At 50.8% G+C, this 18,335-nt stretch overlaps 1 protein-coding gene and 1 non-coding gene across 2 annotated transcripts; one reads left to right on the top strand and one right to left on the bottom strand.

Annotated features, from left to right (window-relative positions):
• The first annotated feature begins 1,962 nt into the window (after nucleotides 1-1,962).
• CLDN19 (claudin 19) lies at nucleotides 1,963-7,385 on the top strand. The gene is made up of 5 exons (XM_053576971.1): nucleotides 1,963-3,219; nucleotides 4,306-4,470; nucleotides 4,577-4,661; nucleotides 6,269-6,421; nucleotides 7,252-7,385. The coding sequence occupies exons 1-5, from the start codon at nucleotides 2,997-2,999 to the stop codon at nucleotides 7,298-7,300; spliced, it is 675 nt and encodes a 224-aa protein (XP_053432946.1). The 5' UTR covers nucleotides 1,963-2,996; the 3' UTR covers nucleotides 7,301-7,385.
• Nucleotides 7,386-17,476: 10,091 nt separating this feature from the next.
• On the bottom strand, nucleotides 17,477-17,639 carry LOC128575742 (U1 spliceosomal RNA). Its single transcript, XR_008377144.1, has one exon. It is a non-coding gene; the product is annotated as a U1 spliceosomal RNA (small nuclear RNA).
• Nucleotides 17,640-18,335: the final 696 nt, after the last annotated feature.

Genomic DNA, 18,335 nt, shown 5'->3' with positions numbered 1-18,335 from the left:
CTATATACCAAAGGTGGTGGGTTCAATCCCGGCCCCGGCCAAACTGCAACAAAAAAAATAGCTGGGTGTTGTGGTGGGCTCCTGTATTCCCAGCTACCTGGGAGGCTGAAGCAAAAGAATCACCTAAACCCAGGAGTTGGAGGTTGCTGTGAGCTGTGATGCTACAGCACTCTACCGAGGGTGATAAAGTAAGACTCTGTCTCTAAAAAATAAAAAAAATAGCCAAGCATTGTGGTGGGTGTCTGTAGTCCCAGCTACTCGGGAGGCTGAGGCAAGAGAATTGCTTGAGTCAAGAGTTTGAGGTTGCTGTGAGCTGTGACACCAGAGCACTCCACCGAGGACAACAAAGTGAGAGCTTGTCTCAATTAAAATAAATAAATTAATTAATTAATAAAAAAGAAAGAAAAAAATAGTACAGTATGCCACCCTGGGGGCACTGAGCCATCCTGCTCTGCATAAATGCCTGGGAGTCACTGGACTGCAGTAGGTTTCCTGTGCCAGGTTCAGGAGTGCCCAGGATCTGAACCCCAAAGGCTTCAGAGCATGGGTCAGGGAAGTCCATCAGGGTAGGAGAGGATATTTTGGTAGAACGGACTCAAAACCTCAAATGACGAATAGGCAGCAGAGCCTCAGAGGGAAATGTGAACATCATTCTGGATCAAAAAGAGGCTCTGCAGATGGACGCAGACATTCTGGTGCCCCTTTGGCCCTGGGGGAGTGGCTCACTTTCCTCTTTGGTGCATAGCACTTGTCATGGAAGAGGTCACAGCCCATGGTTTCTAAGGGCTTATATGGCTTCAGAGCTCAGAAACCCGTGTCCTCCTAAGACCAGAGGACGCCTGGATCTTCCTTACAGAGAGCACCCCTGCAGAAGGTATGGAGAACAGGCTGAGGTCCAGCTGGGGAAGGGGCCTTCCTTGGGAGGAGCACGTGCTGACCAGCTGCCAAGTGCAGGCCCCACCTCCCCCACCTTACAGCCCACCCTCAGCCCACTCTCACAGAGGTCAGCTTAGGTCACTGTTAGAGAGCATCATATGACTACCTGCCCCCTCCCACCCTGGACCTAGTGCCCCCCTCATATAGACAGGGCATGGAGAACAGAACATGGGAGCCAGCAGCACACGGCCCAGAGTGGGAAACCCCTCCCTTTCTAGCTGAGGGTAAATTACCTCCTTGGTAGTTCCTTATAGACGCCTGACTACCTGGAAGGGCTTCCTCAAGGCAGAGATGAATTAGAGCATAAGAAGCTTGTCACAGTGTGTTCACTGTGTCCCCAGGAGGCGACTCAGGATTCTACTGGCTTGTCATAGTGGCATAATTTGAGCTCAAGACAGACTTCCTGTCACTATCTAAACCTGCATCACAGTAGGTTTGGGGTTTTTGGGACTTGAAGAAACTATCCTCCAGGGAGCAGATCTGTGTGTGCGCAGATCCACGTGTCTCTGACTGTCCTAGTTGAAGGGCCTCAGAGGGACCCAGTGTGTGGTACCACAGGCCAAACAGTGCCCACCCTTGACCCTCACAGGGCAGCTCACTCCTCCAGCTCTGGCCATACCAAGGGCCTACGCCTTGGGCGGGCACACAGGGCTGCCATTGTCTGCTCAGGCCTGGCACCCTCTCCTTTGCATAGCCACATAAAGAATGCAAGGGAACAGGAGGCAGCAGGCTGGGGACCCATCCCTGCAGATTGGGGCTGGCACTGTGGGGGAAGCAGCAGGCAGGGGTCAGCAGCAGGACCCTGCCTTCCCCCAGTGCAGTCCAGGAAAGGTGGTGGGCTGCAGGGGCGGCAGGCTGGGGAGCTGGTGGAGTGGGAGCAGGATGGTGCAGGGGACATTCCTCCTGCACCCACGCTGAGAGTCCCTGGGGCCCAAATGAACGTGAGGGGATTGCTAATGAGGTGGAGGAGAGTTAAACATTCCCCTGTTCCTGAGGGCTGAGCTCAGATAGAAGCTGGCAGGGAAAGGTGGGGGAGTCAGAAGGGGGCAGTCTGAACCCCAGGAATGTGGGTGAAGAGGCTGCTGCTCCAAAGCCAGGCTGTTCAGGAGCTGGGGGCCAGGGCCTAATGCCCCATGTCCCAGCAGGAGCTGCTAAGCCAGCCAGCAAGGGGATTAGCGGGCTGAGCAATCCGCCTTCCTTCAGGTTGATGCCAGAATGTCGGTGCTGTCTCCCTAGCTCCCCGCCAGGGGCCTTGCTGGCCAGCAGCCAGCTCCTGCCCAGCCCTAAAGGGCTCTTCTATCTTCTGTTTCCCCCTCATTTCCCAAACAATCCACAGTACCTATTCCCTGGCCTAGTTCCCCCACTTTTGACACACACAACTCCCAGGTACCCAGGACCCCCTCCCCAATACCCCATCTCTAAGCCTAGCCTCCCCACATGTGGCCAAAGAGCACTTGCCAAAAAGTTCTCCATGATGTCTAACTCTAGTTTTGCCTGCAAGAAATTGTAAGTCCTTTTCCACTCTACCCTAAAGTCAGAAGACAGAAAACCCCACGGGTCAGATTACAAGAGCAAAGTCCACCATCCCAGGGGTGGTGCTTGGGTTAGGGATTATGAGAAATTTAGGGCACTTGATTCAGGTTTCTAAAGGGGTTTCCCTGGGTAGAAAGGCCTTGAGGGAAGATGGGTCGCTCCTCCTGGCCCCTCCTTTATCTATCCCTGGGGGCGGGGCAGTGATACCCACCTGGGCCACGGGCCCCGCCCCCCACCCCCAGAGGGCTGGGCAGAAGCTTTGCTGGGGACCCTGCTCAGGCTTTGCGGCTGCTGTGGGCGGGCTCTGGCCTTTTCCAGCCCCCGGGCCTCCCCTACATTCTGGAGTCCAGAGCCACTGCTTTTGCTGTTGCTGCCGCTGGCCACCACCTCTCCTTCTCTGCCTCTGACCCTCCCTCTGACTGCTCCCCCACCCAGCTGCCCCTCCCACCTGGCGATGACCACAGCGCCCCCTGGGACCCTGGCCCAGCTCTGAGCCCTGGGACCCCCTCCGTCCCCTCCCTTGGGCAATGGCCAACTCGGGCCTCCAGCTCCTGGGCTACTTCCTGGCCCTGGGTGGCTGGGTGGGCATCATTGCCAGCACCGCCCTGCCGCAGTGGAAGCAGTCCTCTTACGCCGGCGACGCCATCATCACTGCTGTGGGGCTCTATGAAGGGCTCTGGATGTCCTGCGCCTCCCAGAGCACTGGTCAGGTGCAGTGCAAGCTCTATGACTCCCTGCTCGCCCTGGATGGTAGGCCTTGGGCTGGTGGGACGGAGGTGGGGTGTGGGGAAGGGGTGGGGGGAGGTCTGGAGCAAGCTTTCCCCATAGTCTGCTGTCAGCTCTGGTCTGCACACTCCAGCCCCTGCTCCCCAGTCCCTCACTCCCACCCTGAGCACACTGAGGAGTCTAGGGCAGCCTGCTGCCCTGCAGGAAGCAGGGGCACTAGGGTCTGGCCGCTAAGGGTCCAGTTCCTAACTCTACCACTGTAACCTTGAGCCAGTCACCAAACCTCTTTCCACTTGGATGTCCTCATCTGTAAACGGGGATTTGGGAGGTTGGAATGAGATCAGTGCCTGGCACTTGGAAAGGCTCAGTTAAGGTCCTTCCCTCCATGTCTCTCACACTCAGTACACAGACACATACTGTGTACCCACATCCACTTGCCAGCCCACGGGTGCATGCACACACACGCACACACACGCACTCACAGGGGCTTCGTCTCGTGATTCCTTCTTCCTTGGGTGTGGAGTTGAACCTGACAGACACCACCACAGCTGTAACCCTGGGGCAGGGGTGACCCATGCTCTCTACAAGGCCACCCATGGGCAGCCTGAGCAGAGCTGCCATCAACCAGCCCCACTTCACCGTCCTGGCAAATCATCCAGCTTCCCTGAGGGCCCCAGGTCTCCTGAGTGCTCCCTGCACCAATGGAAAGGCAGGCTCCCTGCTACCATGGTGACTCCCAGGGCACAGGGGTGACCAGAGTCAGAATGGCCGGCTAGGAGAGGTCAATAGGGGGGCTGGGCCAAGCTCAGATAACCCTCAGCCCTTTCTTTAGCAAAGCCCCTGGGAGGTGCTGCCCTCAGCTACTTGGGAGGATGGGCCAAGCTCAAGAGGGAGCCTGGAACCAGAATACAGCAGAACAAATAGCAAATCTAAAGTACCCTAGTGCCTTGCACCACCCAGAAGTGGGTGGTGGGCACAACACTCCCATGCCACTGTCACCCCACTATTCTGCACCTGCTCCAGCCACTTTCCCAAACCAGTCTCCTCCCACTGGGGCCCCACCCTCAGGGCCCTCGGTCCCAGCCCTGCTCAGTGCTGTCCACTGCCCAGGTCACATTCAGTCGGCTCGAGCCCTGATGGTGGTGGCTGTGCTCCTGGGCTTCGTGGCCATGGTCCTCAGTGTCATAGGCATGAAGTGCACAAGGGTCGGAGACAGCAACCCCATTGCCAAAGGCCGTGTGGCCATCTCTGGTGGTGCCCTCTTCCTCCTGGCTGGTGAGTGTCCCTGACTCCATCCACCATCTTGGCCACAGCAGGCAACCCCAGCCCTGGTGGCACCAGTGGCCAAAGCAGAGCTGAGTACTCCTTGCTTTGTCTTCAGGCCTCTGCACTTTGACTGCTGTCTCCTGGTATGCCACCCTGGTGACCCAGGAGTTCTTCAACCCAAGCACACCTGTCAATGCCAGGTGAGTGCTAGGGCTTATGCACCTCCTCTAGGCCCACTGGCCTTTATGCAGTAGGTCACTGGGAGTGGGATATGAGGGATGGGACCTAGATGCTGTCTGAGGAGCTCTAGAAGGGAAGCCAGGAGGGACTTGGCCAGGCCAGGATCTTGAGGCCTATGCAAGGCACTCAGCACAGCCAGGACTCTTCAAGGAGCTAAGTGCCCTGGCGCTGGCTTTCGATCCCAGCTGTCTGCACTGGCTGTGGACCTGGGCAAGTTATTCCACCTTTCTGTGCCTGGTTTCTTCCCCTGAGGACCAGCTCACACGTGGTTGTAAGGGTTCGGCAGGCTGTCACAGGTGAGGGATGTGCACAGCTCCTAGGCCCTAGGAAGTGCCGTAGCTGAGACTGGAGAATAAGGCCTTGCAGCTAGTTCTGGGGTGGAGGGCAGCGGCAGCCCCCTTGGCTGCAGGATGGTGGGGAAAGAGAAGGCCAGCAGGCGGCAGTTGCAAAGGTCTGAGCAGAGTGCTTGGGACCAGGGAAAGAGCACAGAGCACTGGAAAGCAGCTTCAGAGATATTCGGGATATAGAATGTTTAGAACTGGTAAGGTGAGAGTGTCGGAGCCAAGGAGGGGACTCTTGACAGCCTGGGCCCATCCTCGCTTCTCCCTCACTTCTCAGCATAGCCAGGAACAGAGACTAGGATGGTCTCAACCCTAGACATCCCAGTGGGCTTTGGCCCTTGGGTGGAGGGAGGATGAGAAAAGATGGCTGGGCTGTCACAGTCAGGAGGATTCCCTGGAGAAGGCAGAGGTGTGGAGCAGGGAGGAAAAGGAGACCTCTGGTCTGATTGTTGTTCCCTGTGAGGTGGCTACAAGATCTGCCAAGCAAGGTCCAGCTCAAGGATGCCAGACTGGGACTCAGCCCTTTATCCCTCCAACAGTCCCTGGGCTGCCTGGGCTGTCAGGCCCTGTGCTGGGCCCTGGGGACACAAATGAATCCCACACTCTGTCTGTCCTTGACATGTTTCCCAAGAGGCTAGATGGTGTGTCAAGGCAAGCCCCACAAGGAGGTGGCATTTGAACTGAGCCCTGAAGGAAAGGCAGGGAAGGAAGGAACTGGAGCAGGGGTGTGAGGGATAGGGGGTGTCCTTCAAGAGGGGAGCCTGGTAAAGGCACAGGAGCAGGGAGACCCAAGAGGGGGCTGGGCTGGGCTGGGCTGGGCTGGCCAGAAGGCCTGGGTGTGCAGAGCACAGAGTGCCCAGTGAAGGGGTCTGGCCTTCTCCAGTGGGTAGCAGGGAACAGTCCTGGCTGGGCGTTCTGTGGGCCAGACAGAGACTGGGGGAAGGACACAAGAATGGCACTGTGCCTCTGTCCAGGCCTTGTGGGCCCTCCCATGCCCCCTCCACTGGCTGAAGAAGGAAATGAGCCCAGGATCGCTTGGTGCAGGGGCTGGAGGCCAAGCATCTCGCCTCCAGGCCCACCCTGGGCATGGGGCGGGAGGAAGGTGGCACTTGTCCCAGTTTATCTGGAAAGATAGAGGAGGCTGGTCACCTCCAGCCTTCGGTCCCTATAATGTGCCTGTTCTCTGCCAAGGCAGGGGCTGGGGACATTCTCCCTACCTTTTGCAGGTACGAATTTGGCCCAGCCCTGTTTGTGGGCTGGGCCTCAGCTGGCCTGGCCATGCTGGGGGGTTCTTTCCTCTGCTGCACATGTCCGGAGCCTGAGAGAGTCAACAGCAGTCCGCAGCCCTACCGGCCTGGACCTTCCACTGCTGCCCGCGAGTACGTCTGAGCTTCACCTACCAGCCAGCCCCACTGAGAAGTGGCCCAGCTATCCAGTGCCTAGTGGCCCCACTATCCAGAATCCAGCCGGCCTCTGCAGCTCTCTGAGCAGAACCTGTAGGGCACAGCACATCCCCAGAGCTCAGTCTGGGGGTCTGAGCAGCTTGTCCTCAACATAAGCACACACCCTGCAATTTGAGATTCAGACCCAGACCCTCAAAGAGAGCCCAGAGGCCTGAACCAGACCAGAGACAGGCCCCAGCCCAACCTGCACAGGCTCAAGTCCCAGCACCATCCTGTCTGTATGGCCTCCTCGGGTCTGTACCCAAGGAAAACCTCCAGGCACCAGCTTAGCTGCTGACCCTTTTGGCTGCCCAGTTATTTACTCACTGAAGGGTTGTGAGGGTGTCTGCTACATGCTGGACCCTGGACCTCAATACCCAGTGCCTTGGGTTGGGCAGAGCCCTTTACCCTCACCGGTCCCACTGGCTCTTCATGCAACCTGTGAAGGGGGCCATGCTAGGACATCAAACACACACACATTACACACAAATTGAGGTCCAGGGTGACCATAGGCTCAGCCCTACATTCTCTGTGTTCAGGGCTCAGGCTCTTCCAGTATGCCCAATGCTATTGGACCCCTACACAGATGGCTAGGCTAAATGCTGCCACAAACCCACTCCTGGGAATGGGCCCCAGGCAGGGCTGGCATGAGAGGCAAGGTCTGGCTGTGCTGGCCAATCCCACAGTCTGGGCCCAAATGCACAGCCCCTTCCCTTCCATCTCCACCATTCGTCCCACTAACTAGCTCTCTCTCTTTTGACTTTCAGACCCATTGTTAAATTGCCCGCCTCCGCCAAGGGCCCCCTGGGTATGTAATGTCCAGTCCCCAGCCAGCCTCTGTTCCTTGCTGCACCTAGATTGTGTTTGGTATTTTTTTGGAAAGAGACGTGAACATTCAGCCTCAATTGTGGTATCATTTAATCTGTCCTTGGGGGAGGCTTGGATGGGGCCTGGCTTGTAGAGGTCAGAGCTTATCCCTGAGCTCGTGGACATAAAGTTAGGGAGACAGAGGTCCAAAGTGGGTTACATGACATGTCCAGGGCTAAGCAGGAAAGAACTCAAAGCTCTTGCCCCTGCCTGGTGACCAACCCAGCCTGGCCACAGCCTTGGTACCAGGACCTACAAGATCTCATGGACCCCTGGAGGCTGCCCCTGAGGCCTTGCCCACAGGGAGCCCAGGGTGTGGAAGAAGGCCCACAGTACCAAGCCCTGCCCCGTGAGCCCTCCTGGGAGAAGGGACAATCCCTGGAAGACTCTTCTGCTGGGTTCTAAGGATCAGAGCCAAGTGAGGGACAAAACTGTGTAGGAGTTCACCAAGAGGAGAAGGATGTTAGGACTGTTCTGAGCAGGGTCTGAAGACTCCTGTTCTGCCCCTTGTTGCCACACCCAGCAGTCCTTCTTTCCGGGTTTGCTGTGGTCCCAGCTATGTCCCTGCCCTGAAACCAGAATGCGGAGCGGGCAGCCTAAAGACTGGCTGAAGCTCCATCCTGCACCTAGAGGTGCTGTTGAAGTTGGAAGAGCTTTGGCTTATGAAGTACAGATTCCACAGAGGGTATAAAAGGGGGGAAATATAGCGAAATCAATCCTTCATCTTCCATCTCCCCAGCCAGAGTGTGATGGCCTGCCCCTCATGCACAGCCCTTTCCCACCCAGACACTCTCCCTGGACTCCAAGGCTCTCTCTGGCCATAGCATTCAGCCTTCTGGAAGGAGCCGTCCATATTCCCCCCTCTTCCCTGGCTTCCATGCCCCTTCCTCAGCCCCTGGCTCTGGCTTCCTCCACCTATCTTGTGACCACATCTCCCACCACGTCCCTACATCCTAAGGACACATTTCAGCTTCTGCTTTGAGGTTGACTCTGTGAGGTGAAGTGACCAAAATCCAGACAGACAAGGTGACTGTCACATACCCTGCAACCCAGGGTAGGGATGGGAGGAGAGAAGCAAAGGGCAGGAGCTGCTCTGTGCCCCACCTGTAGCTGCTGCAGGGCCATGGGGTCTTCGGCCTCTGGCCAAAGAGGGTGGCACCTGTCCCTAAACAGGTTTCCCAGAGTCCTCCTCAAATTATGAATGAGAAGGACAAGAATCCCTCTGTATACCTGAAGCTCTGATTCTCCACCCTAGATGCACATTCAAGTCATGTGGGGGGCCGCTGCCCAGCTCCATGTCCAGACATACTTAATTGGTCTGGGTGGAACTGGGCTTTGGAATTCATGTAGCTCCTTGGGAAACAACAGTGTGTGGGCAGCATTAAGAGCACCTCTGTGAGGGGTCGGCAGAGGGACAAAGGAGCCCACAAAAGACAGGGAGGGAGAGAGAGGGAAGATTGGAGAGGCTCCTCTGTGAGGTGACTGCCTCTTTCCAATCAGTTTCTTGCTGAAATTGTTCGTTTGTTTTTGAGACAGTCTCACTTTGCCACTTTTGGTAGAATGCTGTGGCATCTTAGCTCACAGCAACCTCAAACTCTTGGGCATGAGTGATCCTCTTGCTTCAGCCTCCCCAGCTGGGACTACAAGCATCTGTTACAATGGCCGGCTAGTTTTAGAGATGGGGTCTGTTCTTGCTTAGGTTGGTCTGTAACTCTTGAGGTCAGGCAATCCACTCACCTAGGATTACAGGTGTGAGCCACTGTGCCTGGCCATGAAACAGTGTTGAGTTTTTGGGTTTTGTTTTGTTTTTTTTAGATAGTTTCACTATGTTGCCCTCTGTAGAGTACTATGGTGTCACAGCTCACAGCAACCTCAAACTCTAGGGCTTAAGTGATTTTCTTGCCTCTGCCTCCCAAGTAGCTGGAACTACAGGCAACCACTATAATACCTGGCTGTTTTTTGGTTGTAGTTGTCATTGTTGTTTGGCAGGCCCAGCCTGGATTCGAACTCACCAGCTTCTGTGTATGTGGCTGGCGCCCTAGCTGCCGAGCGGCACCAAGCAGCGTTGAGTTTGAATCCTGCCCCATATAGCCACAAGAGCCCCAACTAACACAGAATCTGGAACCTGGAAACTAAGTGTTGCTTGAAGGATCCTGTTAAATGGTACCGGCTGAGCGGCGCTGGGATCACCCTCCTGTCCCAGGCCAGGCATCTGGCAATCCTTCCTATCTGATCATGAAGCAGCTGGCCAGAAAACCATGTGTCATCTCTTGACCTTCTGAGTCCAGAAGGGGTTGCACCTCACAGCGGAATGGGAGCATGCTCCAGTCTGCCCTTCCTTAGGGGAAGCCCTTTCTGTCTATCGCCAGGGATTGGAGAGGCAGAGGGTCAAATGACTGCACACCTTGCTGAATTGCACAACCAATTTATAAGCCAGTTTAAAATGTGGTGAGATTACAAACTCTGGTTTCTCCCCGGATCGTCTAAAATGTCATGAGATCCTGGCACTGGGAAGATGTGTGGGAAAAACTAAAGGAGTTTGAAGCTAAAAGAATTTGGGAAGCCTTATCCCACAGGCCTCTCCTAAAGCAACTCCATTTGAAAGTCTACATCAAGGTCAGCTGGGCTGTCAACCAGAGGTGGGGCCACTTTCCAGTCCTCATGGGCAGACTGTTGTTTACAGTTCTGGACTCAAGACTAAGGGATTAGGCAGTAAGCCAAGAAGGCTCAGCCTCAAAAGGTGGATTCTAAAGCTTTGTCATTGTTTATCAGTAAACAGAGCCCCCCGAGAATGAAATTGGCAGGAAAATACAGATGTTAGGAGGAATATACCTATGTGTTTAAGTAAGGGCCCCAAACCCCAAATAGCACAGCAACAGGAGGTGATCAGTGAAGGTGAGTGAACCCAGGCCACCCGGGGAGCTAACCAGGAAAATCATCTGCTGTCTGAGACGATTTCAAGGATTTATTGTTAATTTTATGTTACATGTATTGTTAATTTCACGTGATATTGACACTTTTTAAAAAATTATTCTTATCTGGTAGAGGTGCACACTGAAATGATATAATGGATGGAATGCTTTAAAATAGCAAACAAAAAGTTTAGGGGCAGTGAAAGTTATAAAATAAGATGGGTAGGCTCGGCACCTGTAGCTCAGTGGTAGGGCACCAGCCACATACACGGGAGCTGGCAGGTTAGAACCCAGCCTGGGCCTGCTAAAATAACGATGACAACTATAACAACAATAACAAAAATAGCTGGGCATTGTGGCCGGTGCCTGTAGTCCCAGCTACTTGAGAGGCTGAGGCAAGAGAATCGCTTGAGCCAAGAGTTTGAGGTTGCTGTGAGCTATGACACTATGGCACTCTACCCAGGGTGACAGAGTGAGACTCTGTCTCAAAAAAAAAAAAAGAAAAAGATAAATGCCAGCAGTACTTGGGGGTTAACTGTGTGTATATTTGCAAATTAAAAAAAAAAAAGATTTGAAAATGCTTCTAAGGTTTGCTGGCTGTATCATGTAATACACTCTCCCTTACTAGGGGAATAAGGATGAGGAATACGCTAGAAACTCTTTTTTTTTGTAGAGACAGAATCTCACTTTAGCGCCCTTGGTAGAGAGCTGTGGCCTCACACAACTCACAGCCTCCTCCAACTCCTGGGCTTAGGCGATTCTCTTGCCTCAGCCTCTCAAGTAGCTGGGACTACAGGTGCCCACCACAACACCTGGCTATTCTTTTGCAGTTTAGCCCGGGCCAGGTTTGAAACCGCCACCCTCCGTATATGGGGCTGGCGCCCTACCCACTGAACCACAGGTGCCGCCCAAGAAACTTTTTTTTTTTGCAGTTTTTGGCCAGACCTGGGTTTGAACCCGCCACCTCTGGCATATGAGACCGGCGCCCTACTCCTTTGAGCCACAGGTGCCATCCACTGTTTTTTTTTTTTGAGACAGAGTCTAACTATGTCATCCTTGGTAGAGTGCTATGGTGTCACAGCTCACAGCAACCTCAAACTCTTGGGTTTAAGTGATTCCCTTGCCTCAGCTCCCAAGTAGCTGGGACTACAGGCCCCCACCACAACACTTGGCTATTTTTTGTTGCAGTTGTCATTGCTGTTTAGCTGGCCTGGGCTGGGTTTGAACCCACCAGCCTTGGTGTATGTGGCTGACGCTTTAACCACTGTGCTACTCTAGAAACTCTTGCTACACAAATCTCAGTCCTCAGATGGCAGCAGCACATCATCTGGAAACTTGTTAGAAATATGGAATCTTGGGGCAGCGCCTGTGCCTCAGGGGTAGGGTGCTGGCCCCATATACCGAGGGTAGCGGGTTCGAACCTGGCCCCAGCCAAAACTACAACCAAAAAATAGCCAGACATTGTGGTGGGTGCCTGTAGTCCCAGCTACTTGGGAGGCAGAGGCAAGAGAATCACTTAAGCCCAAGTGTTTGAGGTTACTGTGTGTGATGCCACAGCACTCTACCCAGGGAACAGCTTGAGACTTTGTCCCCAACGCCCCCAAAAAAGAAATACATTATTCCAGGTCCTGCCCCAGGCCTAGTGACTAATGTGGCATTTCAGAAAGATCTTCAGGTGATTCATATACACATTCAAGTTTGAGAAACTGATGTAGGCTAATGAGAGATGTGTGGTGCCTCCTTTATTTATTTATTTATTTTTTTTGAGACACAGTTTCATTTTGTTGCCCTGGAGTCAGATCTCACAGCAACCTCAAACTCCTGGGCTCACCTGATCTTCTTGTCTCAGCCTCCCAGGTAAGCTCAGACTATAGGCACCTGCCACAACGCCTGGCTATTTTCAGAGACCAGGTCTCACTTTTCCTCAGGCTTTTTTTTTTTGTAGAGACAGAGTCTTACTTTATCACTCTCATTAGAGGGCTTTGGCGTCACACAGCTCACAGCAATCTCCAACTTCTGGGCTTAGGTGATTCTCTTGACACTCAGCCTCCCAAGTAGCTGGAACTACAGGCGCCTGCTACAAAGCCTGGCTATTTTTTTGTTGCAGTTTGGCCAGGGCTGGGTTTGAACCCGCCACCCTCAGTATATGGGGCCAGCGCCCTACCTACTGAGCCACAGGTGCTGCCTAGGCTTGCTTTTTTTTTTTTTATGACAGCATTTTAGGTTGGGTGTGGTGGCTCACATTCTAACACTCTGGGAGGACAAGGAGGGCGGATTGCTTGTGCTCAGGAGTTCGAGACCCCCCCTCTCTAAAAATAAGAGGCGTTGTGGAGGGTGCCTGTAGTCCCTGATACCTGGGAGGCTGAGACAAGAGGATCAGTTGAGCCTAAGTGTTTGAGGTTGCTGTGCTCTATGGAGGGCAGAAGGAGACAAAGGGAAACTCTGTCCAAAAAAACAAAACAACAACAACAAAAAAAAATAGAGTCTTGCTCTGTCACCCTGGGTAGATGTGGTGGCATCATCATAGCTCATTACAACTTCTTTTTTTTTTTTTAGAGATAGAGTCTCACTTTATTGCCCTTGGTAGAGTGCTGTGGTGTCACAGCTCACAGCAACCTCCAACTCCTGGGCTTAGGCGATTCTCTTGCCTCAGCCTCCCAAGTATCTGAGACTACAGACACCCGCCAAAATGCCTGACTATTTTTTTGTTGCAGTTTGCCGGGGCCTGGTTCAAACCTGTCACCCTTGGTGAATGGGGCTGGCTCCCTACTCACTAAACCACAGGTGCCACCCTCATTACAACTTCTAACTCCTAGGCTCAAGTTATCCTCCTGAGACTAAAGGCACCCACCATGATGCCCAGCTTATTTATCTATTTTTACTAGAGATAGGGGTCTCAGGTCCCCAGAGCACTTAGGATTACAGGTGTGAGACGCTGTGCCTGGCCTCATTTTGATATTTGTTTTACTATATGTCTTACAGCTTTTTTGCTCCTCATTTTCTGCGTTACTGTCTTCTTTTGTGTTTAGTTGATGTTTTGTATTAAAAAAAATTAAATCCCTTCTCAAATTATTTCATGTATATTCTGTAGCTCTTTTATTTGCTGTTATCATGGGGATTACATTTAACATTCTAAAGTTATAACACTCTAATTTGAATTTATACCCTCTTAACTTCAATAACATACACAATTCTACTCCTTTACTGCTCTGCTTCTACCCCTTTTAGTTATTTACCTCAAAAACTTACTTCTTTCTACACTGTGTCTGGCACCCCAAAAACATAAAATAACTCTTTTGGTGTTTCTGTTTGTTACTTAGAGATGGGGTTCACTGTGTTGTCCACATTGGCCTTGAATTTCTGGGCTCAAGTAATTCTCCTGCCTCAGCCTCCTGATTAGCTAGGACTACAGACATGCACCACTGTGTTTGGCTTAATAATTTTTTTTTTAATGCTATAGTCTCTCTCTCTCTCTTTTTTTTTTGAGACAGAGTCTCACTTTGTCATTCTTGGTAAGAGTGTGGTGGGGTCATAGCTCACAGCAACCTCAAACTCTTGACTCAAGCAATTCTCTTGCCTCGGCCTCCTGAGTAGTTGGGACTACAGGCGCCTGCACAATGTCCAGCTATTTTTTAGAGACAGGGTCTTGCTCTTGCTCAGGCTGGTCTCAAACCCGTGAGCTCACATGATCCATCCACCTTGGCCTCCCAGGGTGCTAGGATTATGGCATGAGCCACAATGCCCAGCCTGCTATAGTCTCTTACTGGAGTTACAAACCAAACCAAGAACTAGTTTGTAAAATTGCCCATTTTTTATTTCTTTGTATTATTGAGTTACTGTCTAGTTACCTTTCATTTTAACTTGCAGAACTCCCTTTTGCATTTGCTGCAGGTCAGATCTATTGGATGACTTCCCAGCTTTTGTTTATCTGGGAATGTCATAATTTTCCCCTCACTTTTGAAGGTCAGTTTTGCAAGATATAAGATTTTTTGTTTTTAGTCAGAGTCTTACTCTATCACCCTGGGTAGAGTGCCATAGCATCACAGCTCACAGCAACCTCAAACTCTTGGGCTTAAGTGATTCTCTTGCCTCAGCTCCCAAGTAGCTGGGACTACAGTCACCAGCCACAACACTTGGCTATTTTTTTTGTTGCAGTTGTCATTGTTGTTTAGCGGGCCCAGGCCGGATTTGAACTGCCAGCCTTGGTGCATGTGGCTGGTGCCGTAACCACTGTGCTATGGGTGCTGAGCCGATAGAAAATTCTTGATTGACAGTTTTGTTTCATTTTCTCTTTTAGTACTTTAATTATGTCAACTCCCTGTCTCCAGTTACTGAGGAGAAATCTGCTGTTAATTTCATTGAGGAGTTCTTGTATGTAATAAATCACTTCTATCTTACCACTTTCAGGGTCTGGTCTTTGTCTCTGGATTTTGAGTTTGATTATAATGTGTGTCAGTCTGAGTCTCTTTGAGCTCATCCCACTTCAAGCTCATTGTGCTTCTGCGATATTTACATCAATATCTTTCATCAAATTCGGGTAATTTTTGGCCATTATTTCTTTAAATAGTCTATGCCCCTTTTTCTTCTCCTTTTGGAATTCTCATAATATGTATATTGGTCTTGAGTTTGATGGTGTCTCATGGGTCCCGTAGGCTCTGCTCATTTTTCTTCCATCTTTTTTCTTTCTCTTCCTTAAACTCAATATTTTAATTGTCCTATCTTCAAATTCTGTTTCTTCTGCCTGCTCAAGTCTGCCTTGGAATCCCTGTAATGATTTTTAAAATTTCAGTTCTATAGTTTTTTGTGGTTACTTTTTAGGTTTTCTCACTTTTTAAAAATTTATATTCATTTATTTATTTGCAGTTCTGGCTGGGCTCGAACTCACCACCCCCAGTATATGGGGCCAATGCTCTACTCCTTGAGCCACAGGCTACACCCTCTCACTTTTTTAAGTTCCATTTTGTTCACACATTGTTTTCTTGACTTTAAAAAAAAATTTTTTTTTTCTTCCTTTAGTTCTTTGAGCATTTTTGGACAGCTATTTTATAAATCCTTTTTATTTTTCTTTGAGACAGAATTTCACACTGTTGCCCCAGGCTAGAGTGCTTTGACGTCAGCCTAGCTCATAGCAACCTCAAACTCTAAGGCTCAAGTGATCCTCCCGCCTCATTCCCCAAGTAGCTGTGACTACAGGTGTCTGCCACAACACCCAACTAATTTTTTCTACTTTTAGTAGAGGCAGGGTCTTGCTCTTGCTCAGATTGGTCTCAAACTCTTGAACTCAAGGGTTCTTCCCGTATCAGCCACCCACAGGGATAGGATTACAGAAGTAGTCTCCACACCTGGTCTGGATGGTTAAAGTCTTTTTCTAGTGGATCTGCTATCTGGTCTGTCTGTCTGTCTTTCTTTTTTTTCTTTTGCAGTTTTTGGCCGGGGCCAGTTTTGAACCCACCACCTCTGGTATATGGGGCCAGCGCCTTACTCATCTGAGCCACAGGCGCTGCCCCCACTTTCTTTTTTTTTACAGCCTCTGGAGTAGTTGGGAGAATGGGCGCCCACCACAATACCGGACTATTTTTTGTTGCAGTTGTCATTGTTTAGCTGACCCGGGCTGGTTTCAAACCTGCCACCCTTGATATATGGGGCTGGCGCCCTACTACTTGCTGAGCAACAGGCGCGCCCTGCTATCTGGTCTTCCTAAGGGATGGTTTCTGTTGGTTTACCTTTTCCTTTGAATGGGCCAAACTTTCCTATTCCTTTGTATGCCTTGTGAATTTTTTTTTGTTGTTGAAAAGCAAAATTTGAATCTAATAATATTGTAACTCTGAAAATCAGTCTCCTCTTCCCCAGGATTTACTTGTTTTGTTTTTACTGCTGCTCTGGGCTGTTTCTGTGCCAGGGATAAGCCCAAGGTCTAACTTAAGGTCTTTTTGGATTCTACACCTTTCCCTGGTCATGTGCAGTAACTATTTCCCTCATTTATGCTTTTTTTTTTTTTGAGACAGAGTCTCACTTTTTTGCCCTTGGTAGAGGGCCGTGCCGTAACAGCTCTCAGCAACCTCAAACGCCAGGGCTTAAACAATTCTCTTGCCTCAGCTTCCCAAGTAGCAGGGACTAATGCCGCCTGCTGCAATGCCCAGCCAGTTGTCATTGTTGTTTGGCTGGCTGGGGCCAGGTTTGAACCCGCCACTTTCAGTGTATGTGGCTGGCACTGTAACCACTGTGCTACAGGCGCCAAGCCCATTTATGTTCTTTAAATTTCTAGTCTTTCAATATCTGGCTACCAAAAGGAGGAAGAGAAAAAATGAAGGCAGAAAAAAAGACACTGGTCCTTTCAGTCCCCTGAAGTCACTTCAGCTGGAGAGAAGGGCTTGCAACAGGGGGAGGTAAAACAGTGGCTGCTCATTTCTGTCTCTGCAACCCCTTGGTCAGAAGCAGTAATCAGAGATGAGAACATAGATCTCTGATATTTGGGGGACATAGTCCTTATTGCCAATGTGGCCCCGCAAGCTGTCTGTGGGTTGCTGCAGGGATGCAGGAATAGCTTCCTGCCATGGGGCTGGGGGTGTGGGCTCTGCATAGCTGTGGCTGACCTGAGAGTCGTAATTGATTGAAACTCAACACAATTTCACATCTAAGCCTTCTCTACAATTTGCAAGCCGTCAACAGACTCCCAGAACTCCAAAATAGTTACATCAGACGATTCTGCCCTGCATTTACTGTCTGGGTGGAGGGGGGATTGAATTCCTGGTGCTTCCTTAGTCCACCACACAGCCCAAGGAAGGGGTGGCAAAGCTGTCAGGGGAGTCCTTGAAGCAAAGTCGTCTATCTGACGAGTCTCAGGCCTTCCATTCTCAGGCCTGCTTTAGAATCCCAGCCAAGTTCAGTCATCAACTAGGGAGCACTTAGTTCAGCAGGGCCTCAGTGCAAAGGTGGTGTAGATTTCAGAGAAAGGCAACTTGAGCCCTTGGTCAGTTGTTGTTCCCTGTACATGGAGGTTTAGAAGCCACCCTCTCATGGTGACCACACTTGTACAGTTTAGTTTTTACAGTTATCTCAATTGATTCTTACCACATTCCTGTAATCCTAACAGCCAACAGTTATTGAACAATAACAAAATCTCATCTCATTGATTCTCCTTTAATCAAACTTTAGGAAATGAATACTATTTATATCTCTATTTCTTTTATTTTTATTTTTTTGATTTTTTTTTAAGGGGAAAGGGTGAACGCAGTCCCCCCATACCATAAATTATGCAGTCGAGTTTCCCACATTTAGGGAAATTGCAGGGGTCAGCACATCTGGAGAGCAATGGACAAGCCTCGTCCTGGGAAACCATCTTTGTGATTATGGTATCTCTCCTGCCAGGTAAGTATGTCTATTTTTTTTTTGAGACTTTTGTCACCCTCTATAGAGTGCTGTTGCATCATAGCTCACAGCAACCTCAAACTCTTGGGCTCAAGTGATTCTCTTGCCTCAGCCTCCCAAGTAGCTGGAACTACAGGCTCCTACCACAACGCCTGGCTATTTTTTTTAGAGATGGGGTTTCGCTCTTGCTCAGACTGGTCTCAAACCCGTGAACTCAGGAAGTCCACCTTCCTCAGCTTCCTGGAGTGCTAGGATTATAGGTGTGAGCCACCGCACCCGGCCTGTATCTCTATTTGTTTAAAATAAGTGTTTAATTTTCTCACTTAAGAAGTTGGAGGTCAATGGTTTCTAGTGTGGCCTAGGAGGTCAACAAGATCTGTGTCCCTGCTGTGTTTCTGGCTTTCCCTTTGTCATTGTAAGGTGGCCATGGTAGCCCCCATTCTAAGAAAGGGGAAGAGGACAATGCATTGACATGCACAGGTACTTATTCCATGTGTACCTCTTTTCATGGTAAGAAAAATCTTCCAGGAGCCTCATAGCAGACTTCCTCCTTGTCTAGAACTAGGTTATGCACCCAGTGACCCTCCCTACAAAGGAGACTGGTACACAGTTTGTTTTTGGTGCAGTCTTTCTGGTGGAAAGCACAAAGAAGTGGATTTTGAGTGCCTTTAAATAGCTGACAGAGTCTGTAACAGGGCTACCAC

This window comes from Nycticebus coucang, chromosome 22 (genome assembly GCF_027406575.1).
Source record: "Nycticebus coucang isolate mNycCou1 chromosome 22, mNycCou1.pri, whole genome shotgun sequence".
Taxonomy (NCBI): domain Eukaryota; kingdom Metazoa; phylum Chordata; class Mammalia; order Primates; family Lorisidae; genus Nycticebus; species Nycticebus coucang.
Note: the sequence above shows the minus strand (reverse complement) of the source record. Positions and strands in the feature narration are given on the sequence as shown.